The sequence below is a fragment of the Nomascus leucogenys genome, chromosome 9, assembly GCF_006542625.1.
Source record: "Nomascus leucogenys isolate Asia chromosome 9, Asia_NLE_v1, whole genome shotgun sequence".
NCBI classification, from domain to species: Eukaryota; Metazoa; Chordata; class Mammalia; order Primates; family Hylobatidae; genus Nomascus; species Nomascus leucogenys.
In genome coordinates, this window is record NC_044389.1 from 56284055 (window position 1) to 56307266 (window position 23212).

The 23212-nt window shown below is 36.2% G+C and overlaps 1 protein-coding gene across 1 annotated transcript; it reads left to right on the plus strand.

The window, feature by feature from the left end:
* The first annotated feature begins 744 nt into the window (after positions 1-744).
* Positions 745-22924, plus strand: AFM (afamin). The gene is made up of 15 exons (XM_030818443.1): positions 745-857; positions 2938-2986; positions 3255-3387; positions 4818-5029; positions 5909-6041; positions 6666-6763; positions 7563-7692; positions 10820-11034; positions 14239-14371; positions 16588-16685; positions 18050-18182; positions 18937-19160; positions 20699-20831; positions 21962-22025; positions 22802-22924. Exons 1-14 carry the CDS (start codon positions 770-772, stop codon positions 21980-21982), a joined length of 1800 nt encoding a protein of 599 aa, XP_030674303.1. The 5' UTR covers positions 745-769; the 3' UTR covers positions 21983-22025; positions 22802-22924.
* The last annotated feature ends 288 nt before the right edge of the window (positions 22925-23212 follow it).

The window sequence follows — 23212 nt, forward strand, 5'->3', positions numbered from 1 at the left end:
CCTCCTGCCCTTGATAACCACCATTTTATGCTCTGTTTCTAGTTAGATTTTTTAGATTCCACATAAAAGTAGGATTATGCAGTGCTTTTCTTTCTGTGTCTGATTTATTTCACTTAACATGATGTCCTCCAGGTTCATCCACATTTTCTCATATGGCAGAATTTCCTTCTTTTTAAAGATTAAATAGTATTCCATTGTGTGTATGTGTGTGTGCATGTGAGATTTATTTATTTATTTATTTTTTATACGTTGACTGACAGGTTGTTTTTATATCTTGGCTATTGTGAATAATGAGATAATAAACATGGAAGTGCAGGTATATCTTCTTAATATTTTATTTTTAATTTTTGTGAGTACATAGTAGGTGTATATATTTATATCTTTGAGATACTGATTTCACTTCCTTTGGATATATATGCATAAGAGAGATTGCTGGATTATATCTGTTCTGGCCCTTTGTTTCTTTAACATTTGCAGTATTTTAAGTTTTTTTTCTTTTGGTTGTCTATTTGATTAGGTATTGTGCATACTTAGCCTGTGGACTTTTGTTCCAACTCAGTAGATTTTTTCCAGTGAAACACAAAGGTAATTTTTTTTTCTGGTTAATAGTTAGCAAGAATTCTGCAGAGTGATCAAAAAAATCAAATACTCAGTATTTCAGAAATAGATTAAATAGGTTACTTTTTTACTGGTAAAGTGAAAGAATAGTATAAAAACTTGATTTTCCTCAACAACATTACTTTCTTTTGTAAATGTGGTTTCTAGAAAGATGAAACAGTTAAAACTTACAGGTTTTATTTTTTTCTTGTTTTTTTTGACTGAATCCCTAACCCTGCCCATACAACCTCAGGATGTAGGTAAGAAATTTACTTGTATATCAGCTAAAGCATGACCAGTTAGGATAATTTCTATTTTTAAAATTTTGTTTTCTTTCAAGTTAATTCTTTACTTGCTTTTTTCACCCTCTCACTAATTTACGTAGACTAACCAGTTATCCAAAACTAACCTTTTCAGAATTTTTATTTTGATGGTAATTTTTATATTACCAAGTCTATCTGAAGAAAGAGTTGTCACATCTGAAAAATAATCAGCAGTCTATGACAGGACAGAAAGTGTTGCTGGGAGGCACATTTGGATTTTAATATTGGTATTTCTTGCAAATATGTATAGTTTATGGTAACAGTGGAACAATAGATGTTAACTGGGATTTTTCTGGAACCTTCGGTTGTCCAACATATTTCCCAACTATATCTTTACGGAATGCAGAACCTAGTTCCCCCTTCAACTGTACAGTTTGAACATCCCCTCCTGAGCCTGGCCATCTCAGTCCGGAGGAAGCGATGACTTTTTTTATTTCTTCCATCCAAAGGGGAAATATTTTGAAGCTCGTATGTCTAGAGGAGTTGTCTTTTTCTAATCCTTTTGTCCTAGAAGGAGCTCCTTTCTTTGACTTGAACAAATGTGCCCTAAGCATGGGAGTGGCCCTGAAGGTATGGATCATGTCTTACTCAATTTGACATGCCCCTACAATACCAGCTAGTGAGACAGGCTTGAAGACTGGTGATTTTTTTGAGTTTTCCTGCTCCTTTTCCCTTGTAACAACCTGTTTCAAAATCTTGATTTTTTGCCTCTTTAATATCTTGTGTATCTATATTTTCCTTTTCATTTCCATTACTCCTACCAAAATTTAGATCTTGCTGATTTCTCAGTGTGACAGTTGCAAAGTCTCCTATGGCCTTCTTTCTTTGTCCCATCCACCCTTCTTTTGCCCATTTATTTAACAAAAAGTTCTTTCTACCTTTTTCTATTTGTCAGGCACTGTGGAAAGTCCCATGACATTAGATACACCACTACCTGACTCGTATTTCTTAGTGTATAGAAATGATCAGATTACTATCCTATGTAAACATTTTCCAGGGCTCTCCATGGCTTCCAAATGAAGCCCACACACCTCAGCTTTATATACAAGACTCCTATAATCTGGACCCAGGTTCTTGCTATCCTAGGTACCATTATTCCTCTTTGTGACCCACTTTCTCATCAAAATAGATTGACTTTCCCTAAATACTTCTCAAGATTTCTTACCTTAATGCTTTTACTCACATCATTCTCTCTCCACACAGACAGACAGGGTTTTTCATTTTTCTGTTAGCTGAGTCTCTTACATGTACTCATGCTCAACTCATATCTCACTCCTCCTATAATCCTTTTTTTCCTTTCTTTCCCACCCAGGATTCATAAAGAATTTCCAACTTAATCCCATTCTAAATTACATTATTGTCACATGCACGAGTAACTTCCATTAGAGAGCAGCTTAGGAACCTGATGTCAAGGGGAGACATTTTAGTCATTGTTGATTGCTTCACAGGGTCCAGCACAACACTTTGCAAAAAATAACTGTAGTTTATGTGAACAAACATAAATATGCTCCAATTAGTATATGCTCATTGGGAGGGAATCCATGATTTTAGGTGGATCTGGAGATGACCTAAATAGCTATGACTGAGTAGTGCTATAAACTATGCTGACCACCAGCATGCTACAGCATCTCTCATCAGGCTCTGTTATGGCATTGAATCAGCCATTAGTTAATTTTCATATCACTTCTCTAGTCATAAATGATAGACATTATCATGGTAATGTATTTGACATTTTTATCTGGGGAGCCATCAACGGCAAATTTAAAGTCTAGTCAGATTAAGATTTATTTTGGTCAATTCAATTTAGTAAATATTTCTTGAACACATAATCAACAATGATTAAGATTTCCTATTTTGTTCATATGACTTATTTGTTTCTTGTTAAATATGCAAAATTATCTCCTGTCATCAGTGGTCTACTTTGTATTTTACACACTTAAATGCCATGTATAGTCATTTATTTGAAAAATGTTAGAAAGCCATGTTATGTAATAAACTAAATATTCTTGCTTTTCAGATAACTTCAATAGTACTCAAAAATTTATAGAAGAGAATGTTGAATACATGTGAGTTGTGCTAAATACTTTTTGATGATGATTTTTAAAATGACATATTCTAGAAATGTTAATGCTTCTCAAAACTAATTTAACTAAACAGAAGCCATATCTAAGAAGACAACTTTAATTATAAAATTCAGGCAAAGAAGTTGTAAAATTTATAGCCATTACAATAGATAATTTCCTGAGGCTAGTCAGGATGTTCCTGTGACTTTTTCTTGGCCATAAATGGAAACTCTGCAACTGATCTTTGTATACCCCATGTGAACTGTTGCAGCACCATCATTGCATTTGCTCAGTATGTTCAGGAAGCAACCTTTGAAGAAATGGAAGATCTGGTGAAAGACATGGTAGAATACAAAGACAGATGTATGGCTGACAAGACACTCCCAGAGTGTTCAAAATTACCTGTAAGTAAATTGCTTGTGTTTCTTTTCCTTTTTTTCTCTCTTTCTCTCTTTCTTTCTTTCTTTCTTTCTTTCTTTCCTTTCTTTCTTCTTTCTTTTTCTTTTTTTTTTTTTCTTGAAACAGAGTCTCGCTCTGTCACCCAGGCTGGAGTGCAGTGGCAATCTTGGCTCACTGCAACCTCCACTTCCTGGGTTCAAGCAATTCTCATGCCTCAGCCTCCCTAGTAGCTGGGATCATAGGTGTGCACCAGCATGCCCAGCTAATTTTTTTGTATTTTTAGTAGAGACGAGGTTTTGCCATGTTGACCAGGCTGGTCTCAAACTCCCGACCCCAAGTGATCCTCCCACCTCGGCCTCCCAAAGTGTTGGGATTGCAGGTGTGAGCCACTGTGCCCAGCCAATTGCTTGTGTTTCTTAAACACACAAGATTATTTGCCCAATGCTGAGATAATTTCTGTCTTGAAAATATGAAATGAAAGATGTTCTGTGCACAGCATTTTCATTTTGCTTAATTTTGGTATTTAGAACAAGGTACTTTCCTTGGGAAAGATAATAATTCTGTATTTTGATGCACAGAAGGAGCTTGCTGTGTATTTGCAGTATGTATACAGTATGCCCTATATGTTCAGGCAGAGGAGGAAGCCATAGCCTGAAAATGCACATGAAATTACAGAGGTACCTCCTTAGCTGCCTCTCTCAATATGTATTTTATTGTGACATCCCTTTTCTGGGCCTCCTCCGAGTAGAATCACTATCTGCATCTCCCAAAAACTACTACTAAACACTACTTCTAAACACTCTACCAATACATTAACATACCAACATGTCATCACCTTGGGAGGTGAGTAGAAAATCCTGGTGGAAGGGAAATGTAGGCAGCAAGGGAAGAGTAAGAGGTTAAAGTGTCTTGTGACAAGACAGAGAGACAAAGATTCTGAAAGTGCAGGATAATTGTCAAGGGTTTGGGTAAAGATGCTTTGATTTGGCACACCTGTACTCCCAGCTATTTAGGACACTTTGGCTGGAGGATCACTTGAGCCCAGGAGTTCGAATCTAGCCTGCAAAACATATCAAGATCCCATTCCAAAGAAGAAGCAGAAAACAAGCAGGAGAAGGAGGAGAAGGAGAAGGAGGAGAAGGAGAAGGAGGAGAAGGAGAAGGAGGAGAAGGAGAAGGAGAAAAAGAAGGAGAAGAGGAATAAGAAGCAGAAGCAGAAGCACAAGAAGAAGAAGAAGAGGAGGAGGAGGAGGAAGAGAAAGACGAGGGGAGGAGGGAGGAGGAAGGGAACGGAAGGGGAAGGGGAAGGAGAGGAGAAGGAGAAAGAGAAGGAGCTCTGTTGGTAATGGGAAAATTATTCATTGTGTTTTCTCAGTGAGTACAGAAGCTTTACTTTACCATGACTAAAAATTGTCCTTTTCTTCTCTGTTGTATAGAATAATGTTTTACAGGAAAAAATATGTGCTATGGAGGGGCTACCACAAAAGTATAATTTTTCGCACTGCTGCAGTAAGGTTGATGATGAAAGAAGACTCTGTTTCTTCTATAACAAGAAAGCTGATGTGAGATTTCTGCCTCCTTTCCCTACCCTGGATCCTGAAGAGAAATGCCAGGCTTATGAAAGTAACAGAGAATCCCTTTTAAATCAGTAAGTTTAATCTTAGTAAAAAATGATCCAGTTAGAGAATTAGTCTTAAGCCGAATCTAATACCTATCTCAAATAAATATGGCTGGGTTCATTAATTTATTGACTGTTTCATTCATTCAAAACATACTGTGTGTCAGATACTGTGCTCAGTGTTCAGGATATAACTATGATCAAGATATAGACCCTGCTTACAAGACCCTTATATTAATGAACTTTATCTTTTAATTGGTAAGTCCTAGAGCAGAGGTGTGTGCATGGTGTTAAATTGGTAGGATGCACAGTAGAGGAAATAATATACTCTTCCCAAGGGGAAGTTGCTGTTTTCACCTCAGGCAGACATTCAATTATAGGATGTTTAGTAAAACATCTGTTTTTAATATAGTGCTGTCATTGCAGAAACAGAGACTTTTTCTGGAAGGTTGGTATGCTCCTTGAAATCTAAATCTAAAACACAAGTTTATCTGAAAAAAAGTAAACAGGACCCCTGAATCTCAGATGGAGTGTGTATAGATAGCTGTTCTTTGAACATGGAAGAGAGAACTGCTGACCAGCTGGTAGCATGTGGATGGAGGGAGAATACCCACAGTTCAGTGTTTGGGATTAGAATTGCAATCATCATTCCTACTTTGGAGTTAGCAACTTCAATGATAAGGACTTCAAAGGACTCTTATCGGGAACTGGATAATGCTGCCTTATATTGAAGTTTTCTATAACTGGAAACCTTTCTTCCTTTTACCTTGTTTTACAACTAGCTCTTCTTGTCTCTATTTTTTCTTTTCCTTCCCATCTTACCCTCCCTTCCCTTCCCTTGTCTTACATTCATTGCTTCCTGTTTCTTCCCTCGCCCTTCTTCTCGCTTTCATTTTTATTTTTTTATAGCTTTTTATATGAAGTTGCCCGAAGGAACCCGTTTGTCTTCGCCCCTACACTTCTAACTGTTGTTGCTCACTTTGAGGAGGTGGCCAAAACATGTTGTGAAGAACAAAACAAAGTCAACTGCTTTCAAACAAGGGTGGGTATAGCATTTGTTTCATGAAGAGGATAAGAAATCACTCAATACCACAGATCCAGACCCTGACTTGTATTATAGCAAAAGGCTTGCTTACCATATATGATGTTCTCTTGTCACATTCAGTGATTTTCAAACCATTGGTCACCAGGTGCTGATCTAAATATTCTCTTTACCTGAGACTCTTGAAAGACAGTCAGTCATTTTCAGGGTCTCTCTTCTGGCTTTGTTTTCTTTGTAAATTGGAAGGAAGCCCTGGTGAGTGAATGCCCAGGGTGAAAGATGACATTTTATCTTTTATCTTTGGCAATTTGTAGTCTTTTGACTAAAAATAACATGGAATAATCTCAGTAGAGATGGCCAAGCTCACAGCATGCTGCCCCACCAAGGGAGCACTTATGCACCTTTTTACCAAGTGCAATTCAATCATCAGGAAGACTGGTCCTACCTTTGTGATGTGCCGTAAGTGCATATTTCTTTTAATACGTGTGTTTACTGAAATAAAAATCCTGTAGATTTTCTGTCTCTGAACAAATTTTGTAATAGTTTGAATGAAATGTGATTAAAAAATAAGAAAATAGTGAGATTTTGCTATTGTTTCAAAAGAATTTTCTCTTTCTTCTTCAGGCAATACCTGTCACACAATATTTAAAAGCATTTTCTTCTTATCAAAAGCATGTCTGTGGGGCACTTTTGAAATTTGGAACCAAAGTCGTACACTTTATGTGAGTTTTATACTATATATCTTGTCTCTGCTTGCATTTCCTTGTCTGTGTCCCATTTTTGTTAAATGGTTGATGACTTTTTATTTATATTCTTCCTAGTACCCAGGAGCTTTGGGGTGAGTCTGAGCCTACTTAGATAGCTCAGGACCAGGACATTAGGCTAAGATGAGAGAAGTTTTGGGAGGTGGGGAGACCGAAAAGAGAATGGTGGCTGTGTCTGAGACATATTTAGGTTAATTGGGAATCTGAACTGGTCTGGGAGTTTCAAACCAGGGTTTTAAAACCCACAAGTGCTTTAGAAATAATTCATCCATTGGTCTTTGACTTTAACAATGAGGAGACAGCCTTGCAAAGATAAATTTTATCTCTAGTGCTCACCCTAATCAATTAGTAATGGGTGCTAAGGCAATGTCTTGAGAAAAACTTTGAGATTTCAAGTAGATCAGCAGGAAAGAGTTCTATCATGAATTATCTATGCCTGCCACGAGCTTACAATAGGAAGTGGTGGCCTTACACAGCATGTCTTGCTGTAATAATTATGGAAGAAAGCACATCTCTCAGTTTTTTTTTTTTTTTTTTGCTCACATCCAGGACTTTGGGGTTCTTAAAATATCACCCTAAGATTTTCAAAGTGATCGTGTAGGCTGTGCACCAACTATTTGATAATGACTTCTATAAAAACAACAACAACAGTGGTGGCAATACTTTTCGTAGCTGTTCATATCACATTAGCAAATTACTCCCACTTGTTCTACTTGCTGTTCAAATTATTTCTGTGGTTTATCAATTCTCTTTCCAGATATATTGCGGTACTCAGTCAAAAATTCCCCAAGATTGAATTTAAGGAGCTTATTTCTCTTGTAGAAGATGTTTCTTCCAACTATGATGGATGCTGTGAAGGGGATGTTGTGCAGTGCATCCGTGACACAGTAAATATTCTCTAAAACCAAGTTAAAATAGTGGTTTTTGGCAACTATCATTTTTTTATTCTCAAGTTGCCCTGATGTGTGGTTACTTTGCCACAATGAAATCAGAATGTGATTAAACTTTTGAATGAAAGCATAAAATGAAATATAAACATTTTTATAAATAAACTTTTGGGATTTTTTATACTTGGAATTTTTAAAGATTACTCAGCAGATTGTATATTATATGGCTAAATGTCTTGATGTAAAACTTCAGAAATTTCAAATTTTTCAAAGTTCATTTAGTACAGATTGAAGTTTTCTCTTACATTATAAATCCTCTTTTAGAGAGGTTAGAAACAAATAGTAAATTTCAAGGAATGACTTGTTAACATTATGTTTTTAAGAGCTGATTTCCCTGAGCTTCCTTGTGCAATTCAGGTATAGTCCTTCCAAATAAGTGGATACATTAATTTAACTTTTCTTTTCCCTTTCTCTTTCGGTTCCTTTTTCCTTACCTTCTCCCTTCCATTTTCCTGTCCCCCCCCCTTTTCCCTTTCATTTCTTTCCACGTTCCCTTTCCTTTCCTGCCTTTAACTGACAATTAAAAATTGTATATTCTCATGGTATACAACATGATATATATGTATGTGCATATATAACATGATATATATGCATATATATTAATGTATACATACACACACATTATGGAATGTCTAAATCAAACTAAGATACACATTACCTCACATACTTATTTTTTTGTGGTGAGAATACTCCAAATCTTAGCAATTTTAAAGTACTCAATATAGTGGTATGAATTCATCATTGAGTCACTATGATGTACAAGAGATCTCTTGAATGTATTCCTTCTGTCCTAATGAAATTTTGTGTCCTTTAACCAACATCTCCCCAATTCCCAGCCTCTGGAAACCTTTAAAGTGATTTTCCAAGGAAAAGTATTGGTACGAATATTGTTGGCATAGTTTGAATTGTTCATGCTTTCTGTTGTAACTCATAAGTGGGAGTTGAACAATGAGAACACATGGACACAGGGAGGGGAACAACACAAGCTGGGGCTTGTTGGGTTGAGGTTGGGTGCTGAAAGGAGAGCATCGAAGTAGTTCATGAATGCGGGGCTTAAAACCTAGGTGACGAGTCGACAGGTGCAGCAAATCACCATGGCACCCGTATACCTATGTAATAAGCCTGTACATGCTGCACATCTGCACGTGTCCTGAAACTTGAAGTGAAAAAATAATTGCTCATGCATTCAAAGGTAATATAATCTTATTAAAAAAATGACTGAGTATGATAGCTTGCACCTGTAATTGCAGCTACTCAGGACTCAGGAAGCTAAGGAGGGAGGCTTGCTTGAGTCCAGGAGTTGGAGGATACAGTACAGTGAGCTATAATCCCAACACCCTCAACAACAGAATGAAATCTCATTTCCGAAAAAAAAGAAAGAAAGAGAGAAAGAAAGAAAGATTTGACTTTTAGGCTTACAGTGAAGATAGCATGTTCATTAAATAATTTGAATTTTAGGGTATTGATAAATGTTTATTTCAAACAATGGACAACAGCTGTTCCCAATAATTATTTTTGCTCCTAACTGTACCCAAGTTAAAGCAATCTCCTTTGCGATTTATTTTTGTATTGCTTGGTTGTTCGTGGTGATGTAGGATTTTGTTTGTTTGTTTGTTTGTTTGTTTTTTGAGACGGAGTCTGGCTCTGTCGCCCAGGCTGGAGTGCAGTGGTGTGATCTCGGCTCACTGCAAGCTCCGCCTCCTGGGTTCATGCCATTCTCCTGCCTCAGCCTCCTGAGTAGCTGGGACTACAGGTGCCCGCCACCACACACCTCTAATTTTTTTTGTATTTTTAGTAGAGACGGGGTTTCACTGTGTTAGCCAGGATGGTCTCTATCTCCTGACTGATGTAAGTTTTATAATGTGAAATCTAAGGTACTGAATTAGGATATAATTATAGATTTTCTATGAAATTTGAGGCTTAGATTAAGGGATTATGTCTCAAATTTCCTTTTTTTTAATGTCTTTCTGGAGAAATAAGAGGAATTGAATTACAGTTAACTGAAAATAGAAGTAACTTCCCAGAGGATAAGAGATGCTCTGCCTAGAACAATGATGGCATTACATGAGATGTAAATACCTTTTTGAAGATTGGCTTCCTGGTTCTGTGTGGTTTGTTGGAAACATGGTGCCGATCCCCATTTTATTTTTTACCTCAGTCCTGAGCTTCATCTTATTCCTTATCCTCCATGTTCACCAGAAGATTCCAGTCAGTGGAAATAGCTTGAGTAAAGTCATAAAGTCTTGAAATAATCTAGCGTGTTGCTGTAACTCAACATAATTCAAGTGGGGCTGGAACGGAGAGTGGAAATAATGTGCAGTCTCATTCTAGATTCTGGAAGGGCCAAGATCAGTTTTTAAAAATTATTCAACTAATGTGTAAATAAGATAACCCCACCCTCTCTCTAATTCCCAACTCTTATGTAGAGGTTAGAACTGGGGAAAATGGTAGGGATGGGGACAGAGTAAAGTTGTCTATTGGAGCAGTATTTGCCAACCTGAACAGCTTCAGATGAATGATATCCATTAGAAAATGATACCATGAGTGGAATAGCTTCTTATATTTGATGAATCGTCATTTGGTAGTTGCTGTAGTTCACTCACTTGTCATTCTTTCATTTACTTATCAAATATTTATTGTGATTTTGCCATGTGCTTAGCCACAAGAGAAGACCAGGATTATAGATGTTATAGTAACATGTCTTTGGTGGCCTCCACTGAAAACATGGGTGGACTCTTATGGAAAAGAAACAACACTTAGAATATAAGATGTAAATGTATCAGTGTAGGAGGGTTATTTAAAAGACTAATGCTTAATAATGGATGTGAATCTATAGTACAGCCTAGTTTTTAATAATTATATCATCTTAAATCCTGAGAATTTTAATGTAAAACTTCATGTGCATTAAGTAAATCCAAAATTTAATTTAAACAAATATTATCTAGCAAATTAATTGATGAAGTGATTCCAGATGCTGTGATCATGACTGGTTTTGCATGCCATCATTCCATACTGGAAGAAAACCCAGCCTGAAAGTAAAATTATCTCTCATTCTTATTTGGTACAGAGCAAGGTTATGAACCATATTTGTTCAAAACAAGATTCTATCTCCAGCAAAATCAAAGAGTGCTGTGAAAAGAAAATACCAGAGCGTGGCCAGTGCATAATTAACTCAAATAAAGATGATAGACCAAAGGATTTATCTCTAAGAGAAGCAAAATTTACTGACAGTGAAAATGTGTGTCAAGAACGAGATGCTGACCCAGACACCTTCTTTGCGAAGTAATATAACTCTTTATTAAATTTATAAGACAAACAGAAAGAAACTAATAAGATTTGACTTTTGTTGCTAATTTAGGTGGAAGGACATGGTACCGTTTATTTCACTAGGTATCATATAATTTTTTAAAAATCATGGCTATAGAGTATAGTTTTCACATAATTTTAAGAAAAAAACAACTGTATTATTAAAATAATGGCCAGCATTTATTGAGCACTTAATATGTGCCAGGCATGGGACTATACTATATACTTTATACAGATAAACTATTTTAATTCTTACAGCAATCATACAAAATAAGTACAATTTCTCCCTATTTTTCAGATGAGCAAGCTGAGATACAATGAAGTGAATTGTTCAGATTCACAGCTAAAAAGTGACAGAGTAAGAATTTGACTCCAGGAAGCCTGGCTTAACAAGTTGCAGGCTTAACTGCTCTGCTATGCCATCTACAACTGTTAAGGGGAAGACTAGTGAACTTGGAGCCACAGGGACTATATTTGAGTTCTGGTTGAGTTGCTGGGACAAGTGAACCTTTCTGTGCTTTTTTTTTGTCATATATAAAATTCATACAAGAATACTCATTCATCTGTAATCCCAGCTAATCGGGAGGCTGAGGCAGAGAATTGCTTCAACCTGGGAGGCAGAAGTTGCCGTGAGCCGAGATCACGCACTGCACTCCAGCCTGGGCGACAGAGTGAGACTGTCTCAAAAAAAAAATATTTATTAATTTAAAGTTTATTAGTAATGTAATATAATCCAGGGACTTTACTGGTTTTTTTTTTTTTATCTCCAGGAAGCCTTCATCTATAGAGAGTATAAAGTGAGAAGAGACAAACATAAATAAATAAGTGCAAAAAATGTTCTTTTATTTCTAATAGCACCCTGTTCTAGGTAATGCAAGGGAACAGAAGAAGAAATGGTCAGTTGTATATGGGGACCCTGGAAAGGCTTGATAGGGAAGTAGTGCTTGAAGAAATTTTGGTAATCTAGATAGAGAAGGTAGAGCATGAATTGAAGTATATAATGGTTTGTTGTGTATATGGCTGTGAGTAAGGCATCTGCAGCGAGAGACCAGCATGGCGAGAGGTAGGTGGGGCCAGATCATGCAGGCATGCTAAGTAATGGGATGCCACTGAATGGTTTTAATGGAAGAATGAAGAAGGACAAATTCACTTTCAGTTTTTAGACACTTCATCTGAAGAAAATCCCAGTTTGGGGCTTGGATAACTGGGTAGGTAGTTTTCCCATTCAATGTGAAAAAGCAGCAGGTTTTGTGAGAAAGATAATATGTTTAAGTATGAAAAAAAAAGTATGAGCACATTGACTTTGAGGTGCCAGTAGAATAACTAATTGGGACTATCAGAAGATAATTTTACACGTGAACCTGTAGCTCTGGAAGGGAATCTGGCTTGAAAACTAGGACATAATGACAGCTAATATTGACTGAATACTTACTAAATTTTAAGTGCCTCTCATCTACTAACCAACCAAATTTTAAAAACAACCCTCTGAAGTTAGTATACTTTTATAGTCTTTATTTTTCAGATAATAAAACAGGCACAGAGAGGTTAGGTAACTTACCCAAAGTCACACATGTGGTGTGGCCAGGATTCAAATGCAAGCAGTGTGGCTCCAAACTCCTGGTCTTATAACTACTGTCCTCTATGGCTTCTCACGGTTGTGGATATTAAATCAAGTTCAATTAAACAAAATGATAGATTGTACCTGACATATATGTTTGATAGATAAAAGCCATTTTTATAATCGTCACTATTACAACATAAAAAGTGTTTGAAACATGGGGAGAAATGATAGAGTAGCAGTGAGCACGCCAAGTCAGAGTGCTCAGTGTTTTAAGGTAGAGTCTTTCTGGATGTGAACATTTTAGGCAACTCCTCAGTGGCTTCTCCAGCATAGAGTAAGCTTCCAGGGATTTTTCTTCGCAGTATTTTGAGACACGTTTTTAGGTGTGTGTGTGTGTGTTCCCCCCGGCCCTCCCGGAGAAGAAGTCCATGGCTTACATCAGACATTAAGAGGAGCCCTGATTCTCTGAACATTAAGCACCACTGCCATGGGATATGGGAATATATCTCACAAATGGAATTGAAAAAGCAAATGGGAATCTGGAGAGATGGTGTCAGAAAAACCAAGATTAATCAAGAAGGTCAAATCTTGAAAAAAATAGGGGTGGGGAGGGGATGAAAAGAGTTACCTGGTCATGAAAAACTTGTGAGGTATTGCTCTCACAAAACATGGAAGATCTGAACTTACTGTGAATGAATAGTTGAGATTCTTTTTTTAAGAAGACTGTAAATAGCCCAGCTGAGGTACTTTGAGATGGCATCTCTGTCTTGAGAAAAGAGTTAGCTTGGTTAAAAAAAAGAATGGAGTAAACATCCCAGGGAACTGAGGGTCAAATTTTATATCTTCCATTGATAGGAAGGTGCTTAACCAGTCTGTGATTTAGTTTCCTCAGTTGTAAAACAGTACATATTTTGGGGACTAAGTGAAGTGAAATGAGAAAGTGTTTATAAAGTCCAGGAAGCACATCTATATCTGTTATGCCCAAAGTTTGATCCAGTGCCTAGCACCTACTAAGGGCTTAATAACTGTTAGCCTTGTTCCTCTCTCTTTCTTTCCAAATCACACCCACCTATGCTCTTGAAGTCCTTGACAGAGGATTTGGAAGCCACTGCCAGTGATTTGGAGCTGAAGGGGTAAACACTCCCATAGTTGGCAAGTGACAGGATGGAGTAATGGGCAAAGCTTGTTCCCTGTCTCTCACGAAGACCACATTGTGGGTGGGAAGGAAGCCATATTCCCAGCATCTCAAGTTGGAAATCTGAATGCATTTTCAAACATAATTATATGCAATATGTATTTTTAAAAGTATATTCACAATTTATTATTTCCAATGTTTTATGGATTAATTCATTCCAATAATTAGTTCCAAATAATTCTACTAATTCTCTCTTCTCAAATAAAAACTATTGTTAATCTAAAATGTACCACGGAAGAGAACTTTTGTAAAATGATCTTCTATAGCCAAAATGGCCTCTTAAATTACTCTGTGACCAGGCCAGAGGAGAAAATTAGCTTTTGAAAGCAGAGTCAGTATTAGATCTGACTGGATTACAAAATAGCGGAATTGGATTTTTTGCTCTTTCTCTAATTTCTAATATACAAAATTTTACACATTGCAGGTTTACTTTTGAATACTCAAGGAGACATCCAGACCTGTCTATACCAGAGCTTTTAAGAATTGTTCAAATATACAAAGATCTCCTGAGAAATTGCTGCAACACAGAAAACCCTCCAGGTTGTTACCGTTACGCGGTAGGTTCCATCGTTGTAGGTTCAGAAAATCAAAAAAGAACAACAACAAAACACTTAAAAATTGATATCAGAGTTTTGCTGCAGTCTAGGGGGTAGAAAATGTGATTGACTAATCTGAGTCTACTGTAGATTCAGCCTTAGAAGATTATCGGGAAGGCCAATGTCATCAGTTTGGCTGATGCATAATGTTTTGGACTACTAATCCAATGTGTTAATTCGCAAAAGTCTTCCCATTAAACATTTTAAATTTACATTTTTCTTTATGTATTCTGTATTTTATTAAGCCGTATTGGATATTACATGATTTCAAAAGTAATGATTGTTGTAGATGACTAGGAAAATATTCTGTATTTTATTAAGCCATATTGGATTCTTTATGATTTCAAAAGTAATGATTGATTGTTGTTGATTATTAGGAAAGCACCAAAGGTTACAAAAAACCCTTTTCTGATTCTCCCACTGGGAAATAGCTATAATTAACATTTGTGTTCAACTCTTCAGTACATATACGTATATATACGTGTATTTTAAAAAATAAGATTGGCATAATTCCTAGAAAATGTTTTGACCTGTTTTTTTATTTGGTATCATAGAAAACTTTTTTTTTTGTTGTTGTTATAAATTGTGCTTCCTTGGTTTCCTGTTATTGCCACAAAGTGAGCGGCTTAAACCAACAAAAATTTATTCTCTCACAAGAGGCCAGAAGCCTGAAATGAGTCTCATGGGGCCAACATCAGGTGTCAGAAGGGCTGTGTTCCCTCTAGGGAAGCTAGTCCTTGACTCTTCTTGTGTCTAGTATAGAAAACTTTTTATGTCATTAAACAGACTTCAAAATAAACTTCTTTTTAAATGACGGTATCCCATCATAATTATCTAATTTATTTAACTGATTTCCTACTGTGTATTTGACTTTTTGGATGTTTACTTAGGGTGTTTTTCATTTTGTAAGTGACCCTGAGATGAACATCTCCTTCAATTTATCTTTATTAATATTTATGACTTTTTTCTAATATGGATTATCAGAAGGAAAATTATTGGATCAAAATATATGACCTTTAAAAAAACATTGGTCACAAATTGTTGAATTACTGTCTAGAAAGTTGTTGCTGGTGTCTAGCCCCACAACAGTGCTTGGAAATGCTCCTTTCAATGTCACTTTTACCAACACTGCACATGGAAATTAACTTTGCTAGATTTATATGTAAATAACAGTGGTTGTGTTTTTAAAAAACCTTTATTTGATTTTTAAATTATGTTAAATTTTTTCCATATGATTTTAGCTATTTACATATTTTCTGTGAAAAATCTGTTCATGTTTACTACCCATTTTCCTGTTGAAATTAGTGTTTTTCATATAAATTCATATATATTTCTTATATATTAGAGAAATTAATAATGACTTTTTTTATTTATTTCTCATTCCTTTGATATATGCTACTTTTGCTTTATCAAAACTTTTTTTCACTTGCCACAAACACCAGTTTACACCCATTCAAATTTGAGCAATGGAATAAGACTTGGATCCCTGCTCTGTAACTGTCCCTAATGAGGTAGTCTGTTTCTGATCCTTAAATTAATCATAGCACTAGAAAATTCTCTCTTTTCATGGAGATATAATTTGCTCCACAATAGCCATCCACTGGCGTTTAGTTCTCTGTCTGGTGGCCACTCAGAAGATGTCCAATTTTATGCCACATGAGAGATAGTCCATCAAATATTTAAAGAAAACTGTTGGAGGTTTTAAGTTCCAAATCTAAACAATGAAAAAATCATAAAGAGCAACATGATTTAAAATGTTCTGTAACAACACTTACTAGCTGGGGCATTCTGGGTAAGTCACTTAATTTCACAAGGCCTGTTGCCTTTACTTAAAAATGGAGATAACAACTGCTCTTGCCACTTCAAAGTGACAATTGAATGTTATTATTTTCAACATACGATTTTAATTCTATTTTGTAATTTGGAAGTCTCTGAAATATGTACAAGATGATAATAAAAAATTTGGACTTTTAAATTTAGCAAGAAATATATTTTTATATATATAATTAAAAAAATTAAGTTCTTGCACATGCTTGTAAAAAGTGTCCTGAATTTAGTGTAATAATGAGAGTTTGAAAATGCCATAGAAATAAGAAATGCTATTCTACACATTGATGTAAAGCTTATGGCTAAATTTTAGGTAAAATATTTGTAACCGTGATTATTCTTATTTTCAGGAAGACAAATTCAATGAGACAACTGAGAAAAGCCTCAAGATGGTACAACAAGAATGTAAACATATCCAGAATTTGGGGAAGGATGGTTTGAAATACCAGTAGGTTATCTGCACAAGTGGGCTAACACTTGCCACTAGAATTAAATACATAATCCCTCAAAGTATAAAAAAGTTAGCTGTCAAATTTTTCAGTTATGGCCGATTCATAAACTCTTGGAAGAATTTTTTTTAAAAGTCAAGAATGCCTATTGAACTGTCACATTAATCTTTTATCAGAAATGAAGCTAAAAATAAAAGAAATACAGGATTCTGGAGACATTGATTCTCTAATGCTTTGGTTTCTGTTTGACATTGGCTTTCTCACTGCCAGTCTAGAATCCCTGGATCCTCACCCATTTCGAAGTGGGACATTGCATATTTCAGGTCGTTACAGTTTCTTTGGGGAAGAGATAGTTTGCCTTGCCTTGCCTTAAGGCTGTCTTAACTGAGTTTATAGAAATAACTCAGGATGTGCTTAACACTTTAATATTTAGTTTTTTAGCGCTCTTGTGAGCATTTCTGAATAATATGCAGTTTGGGTTTTTTTCTATTATTATGCCAATGTATTTTATTATCATTATTATTATTGTTAGTATTATTATTACTATATATTTTTGAGACAGGGTCTCTCTGTCACCCAGGCTGGAGTGCAGTGTTGTGATCTCAGCTCACTGCAATCTCTGCCTCACAGGCTCAAGAGATCCTCCCATGTCAGCCTCCCAAGTAGCTAGGGCTACAGACGTGAGCCACCATCCCTGGCTGATGTTTGTATTTTTTGGTAGAGACGGCATTTTGCCATGTTGCACAGGCTGGTCTTGAACTTCTGAGCTCAAGCAATCCAACCCTTCGGCCTTTGCTGGGATTACAGGTGTGAGCCACTGCACCTGGCCTCATGCTGATGTATTATTTATTGAAACTAAACATCTTTAAATCAAAATAAAACACAGTTTAAAAAAATCTGACTTTACTATTTCTGCAATTTGGCTGTTAGCTGACAATTCAAACTTAGTTCATTAAAAATCTTAGTTTTCTTTATCTCAGATTATCCTTTTACAACATATCTTGATTAAATTCTTTCTTTAAAATATTTTCTAATGATGCAAATTATTTTAAGCAGGATTTTAGACACTAGCCAATGTATTTGCTGTCAAGGAGCTCCTATACTCAAAGATAACACAGGGAGGCAAATCTAAGAGCTTCTGAGACAACCGTGAAATTAGAAAGGAAGCTAAAATAGATATAGAAAGCAGGGTGCAGGAAAACAGGAAGTAAAGACATATTTCCCTACTTTATAAGAGAGCTAAGGTTCACGTTGCACCTATATTGGTTGTCCCTAGCCTTGAAGGGTCTGGGCTTCAGCAGCAATTCAAGGGAAAATGGGTATCTGCTTTCGTTCAGAACCAAACAGACAAATGTTCTTTCAGTTACCTTATCAGGCTCACGAAGATAGCTCCCCAACTCTCCACTGAAGAACTAGTCTCTCTTGGCGAGAAAATGGTGACAGCTTTCACTACTTGCTGCACACTAAGTGAAGAGTTTGCCTGTGTTGACAATTTGGTGAGCATGGCCTGTGTACCAGACTATTCTTTTTTTTGTTTTTTAAAAAAAGAATATTTGCACTCATTGATTTACCATGATTAGCCATATTCCTTTCTTCATTGTTTTTAATATTGTTAAGCAAAAATTATCAAGTTTTCCTTTTGGCTCACTTTGTGAAAACCCTAAGAAGTAAAACAGAATGTCTTCAATATTTTTGGAGAGTACTTCAAATTATCTTTCTTATTTCTTCATTATATTAGAAGGGATTTGTTAGGACAAATGATTTAGGAATAATATTGTTTCAAAATGATACAGGAAACTTGGTAATTTTAAGTAAGGTTACAGATTCTTCCTCTTGGCCCAATTGCTTCATCCAGCAATCAGGCATTGAATACACCTCTTAAGGGCTGGGGTGGAGAGTACCTTGAGGGAGATTCCAGGAGGGGAAGAAACCCCAGTACCACAGTGTTTGATCGCCCCTTTCAGTCGGCTTTTTGCAGCTGTCTGTTTGCAATTGAAAGTTTGTTTATATGCCACCAAGAAATTAATTTGTAGGCATCTAAATTCTTATGGCTTGGATTTTGGTTATAATGCCATTTAGGACCCCAGCTTCTACTTTTATTTGTATATAGTGATATGTCATGAGTGCATGTGTTTTATGAGTGAGGTTAACAGTGATCTTAGAAAGATCTAAGTATTCATCTAACCATATTTTTAGAAATTCCATTCAAGTTTTAAGATCACATCTCAGTTGCAACTCTTGTTGGTACAGGCAGATTTAGTTTTTGGAGAGTTATGTGGAGTAAATGAAAATCGAACTATCAACCCTGCTGTGGACCACTGTTGTAAAACAAACTTTGCCTTCAGAAGGCCCTGCTTTGAGAGTTTGAAAGCTGATAAAACATATGTGCCTCCACCTCTCTCTCAAGATATATTTACCTTTCACGCAGACATGTGTCAATCTCAGAATGAGGAGCTTCAAAGGAAGACAGAGAGGTACAAACAATCTCTTTCACTCTTCTTTTTCTTTGGTTTTCTGAAGACACGCCATGTATTAGTGAGAAGGTTTATCTAGTGGATATGTGTTTTTGATACCACAATCCTGTTCCTTCTACCAAATTGTCCAGTCTCTTCTATTTGGAAAAATACAAGTGCATATTTTTTTTGCCATCGTTTATATCTAGCTTGTCTTTTCATTTGAAAGATACTTGGAATGTCCAAGTCTAACATCACCTTTAGAAAGGTTACAGCAGCCAGCAAAAAGGCTCATAGGCAGGCTGATAATGAATTTCATTTCCTTGAGAGAATGCCCGGAGAATATCATTTAGTGTTTACAAAGGAAATGCCTAAAGGGCCAGGAAGTTTACTTTCATTTTCTCAACAAATGCTTTAAAATGCCAGGAATTAGATCTAGTTTTTTGGATTTAGACAGAGTCTGCCTAATGTGTAGTGGAGACAACATTCAGCTACCAAATATGAGGAAATGGAGGTTGTTTTGGACATGAATTTTCTGGAAAGATCAGATGTAGTCATGTATACCATCACACTTGGCATAATAAAGGCCTAATATATGTTTTCATTTTTAAATAGAATAATACTTACTCTTATTATGTGCAATATTCATAGATTCACAGTGCAATACACTCTTGTATTTTCCAGTCCATCTTATTCTAGTCTGGTCTATTTTATTCTTTTTAATTATCCTGTTTTCATTTTAAAAATGAAAGCGAGAAAATGCAAATTTTTGTTAATTCTTAGATCTAAGGATGGGCATACGGGACTTATTACATTTTCCTCTTTACTTTGGTGCATGAAAATTTTATTACTTAAAGTAATTACTCTAAAAATGTACTCTAAAATGTACTTTTAAGACATCAATGGGTTGCCCCCTGAAGTTTGGAATTCTAGAAGTTACTAGAAATTAAGGAAATCATTATTGTCTATGGCTGTTGTCACACTTAATTGTGATAGCTTATTTTTTTAATTGCTCCTTTGACATCATTTTTAATTGACATATAATAGGTGTACATATTTTGGCGGTACATGTGATATTTTGATTACTGCATAAATGTGTAATGATCAAGTCAGGGTAATTGGAATGTCCATCATCTAAAACATTTATCTTTTCTTTGTATTGGGAACATTACAATTCTTCTCTTCTAGCTATTTTAAAATATACAATAAATTACTGTTAACTGTAATTTTCCTACTATACTACTGAATACTAGAACTTATTACTGCTATCTAATTGTATTTTTGTACTCCTTGGCCAACTTCTCTTCATCCCTCTCTTCCTCCTTGTTAATACTTTTTGTATAATTTTGTGCGTGACAAAACCCTTCAAAGAATGTTACTGTGGAAACCATTCTCTAAATTTAATAGGAAAGTTTCAGAAGACCCATTCAAAGTGGGATGTTTCAACTCTTTACCCTCATCCAAGCTGAGACTCAAGACGTGATTCTGTAACAAGCATTTTGGAGTAGAGACGCTTCAGAAAGAAAGCGTTAATTTTATTTGACCTCTTTTGGCCACAGATTTCTTGTCAACTTAGTGAAGCTGAAGCATGAACTCACAGATGAGAAGCTCCAGTCTTTGTTTACAAATTTCACAAATGCAGTGGATAAGTGCTGCCAAGCAGAGAGTCCTGAAGACTGCTTTAATGAAGAGGTAGTTTTATTTCTTTTCTACTGAAATTCAACTGGTTTTCCTGGTCAAATAAAATAAAACAGAACCCTGTAGGACCCTGCTTCCTCTCTGCAGTGTCTACCAGGACTACATTTGAGAGCACAATTGCTACACAACTAATATGCAGACATCTCTGAAATACACTTTGAGCAGTGAGTGTCTCCTTAGTACAGAAAGAGCTATCGAAGACCTGGGTTGTAACCCCAGCAGTCTTGTAAGTCATGCAACTTAAACTGAATGGCAATTAACTATCTTTAAATGAGGATGGTAATAATTATCCCTAAATTACACCTTTGGTTCTTATTTTTTGGTTTTGAACCACTCATTATCTTAATAAGACAGAGGCAAAGCGACTTGCAAAGGAAATCGTAAGCAGCTCCAAATGGAGCAGAGCAGGAAGGGTATTAGAAAGTGAAGTCTTTCAGGAATGGCTGTCTCACTTTCCCAGGCCTTGTGCTAACATCCCGCAGTTGAGAATAATGAGGGAGTGGAGGGTAAGGGTAGTCAGGGAGAAAAGGCAGAAATGTCCCTTGCTTGCCCTCGCTCCAGTGAAGGTAGTCTGTAGCCATTTGCTCTGGTTTGAACCTCAGCAACGCGTGAATGTTAGCCCCAGTGGATGGCTCCATGGAAATGCCTGTTCACTGTTTTCCAACTTTATTTCTCACTGTTTCTTTTCTAGGAACACTCACTCCACTCCAAACTCACAATTCATGTAAACTCACAGGCAGACAAACTCACACACATGATTCATTCTGGTTGTGAGCCCTCTACTTTTCTGAGTGACAGTTTGTGGAAATTTTTGGGGGGTACATATTACTAGTTTTTAAAAAATATACCTAAGTTTAAGTAGAGGATATTAATCAATATCTAGCATTTATCTGAGTGAGTGTGTACATTAGGGCCATGTGAAGGAAAGGATGAATTTATTGGCAGTTGTAAAGAGCCTTTCGGTGTCTATTTCTTCACTAGAAGAAAGAATGTTTACTGTTTCCCTATACAATGTGGGAATGGTTTAATTTTCTTCAAAATTCAGGAAAACATGCTTATCTAAGTTTAAACTAGTGTCTTAAATTTTTCTTCCTATGTGTTTTTATTTCCATCTCTCACCTCAGAGTCCAAAAATTGGCAACTGAAGCCAGCTGCTGGAGATATGTAAAGAAAAAAGCACGAAAGGTAATACCCTCTGCCTCATTCAAATGTCAAATGTATTTGTGGCTTATTTGATCTCCCTGCCTTTTCTCCCTCATGCTTCATTGTCTATTTCTGGTTCATCTTACATGAACCAGAAATGCACATGTAGCTAACAGACGCTGATATTGTTCCTGTGTTTTTCTGGGTATCAGCCACTCCTTATGGGGTGGCAATGTTGCATTTGTGCTAGCCCTTCTCTTGCTGTTCAATCAGTTTTCTAGATAGCCAAGAGGTGCTTAAGTCCTCTGCCTTCCTACTTATGTATTCAGCTGTCTGGACCACAAAGGAGAGATGATGGAACCTCTGAATGTTGACAGAAAGAAGAGGGATAACTCCCTGGGGACTGAGGTGGGCAGACAGGCCTCAGTGACCCTTTCCAATAATCTTTTAAGAATATTGCTTTACTGAGAGATAGGATTCACATACAAACCAAGGGTATTGCTACAGCATTTACATGAACAAAAAGCGATATGTTTGTGATTTCAAAAAGATATATAAAGATGCCCTCCCCTTTGTGGCTTATGTAAGACTTGAAACACAAATTTTAGCAACAAAATGTTGCATAGATATAGGAGTTATATACAGTGTCAATGAAGAGAGACCTGGACCTCACCAGAAGGTAGGTCGGGATCTACAAGGGGCAAAACACAGTTACCATTAATAGTTTTCTCAAATACTCGACTTTCTATCACCCAAGTTTCAACATTTTATGTTTTTTTGATGCATGAAATACTTTTTCTTTCCAGGGATAACCAACTTACAGGCTTCCTATCTGTGTGGTGATGAATCGCATTTCCTGAGAACAAAATAAAAGGATTTTTCTGTAACTGTCACCTGAAATAATATATTACAGCAAGCAATAAACACGACATCTTGTAAAGTTATTTTTCAGACTGATGTCATAAATTAACCTAATCACAAAATCAAGCAATCATGATTCATTCATTCCATCAGCATCTTTTGCTCACATGGCTGCACCATTCCCTACTCCATGAAAGACGGAAGTCTGAATAGCAACTGCGTAGGCACAGTGCTCTAAGATGTCCTTGCCACTACTGGAAAGAAAACTGAGAATTTTGGGCATGAAACTTTACTACAACTACTGCTACTACTAGTAGATGACATTGAATGTTTTCAATGTACCAAACATTGTTCTAGCTAGTTTTCATGCA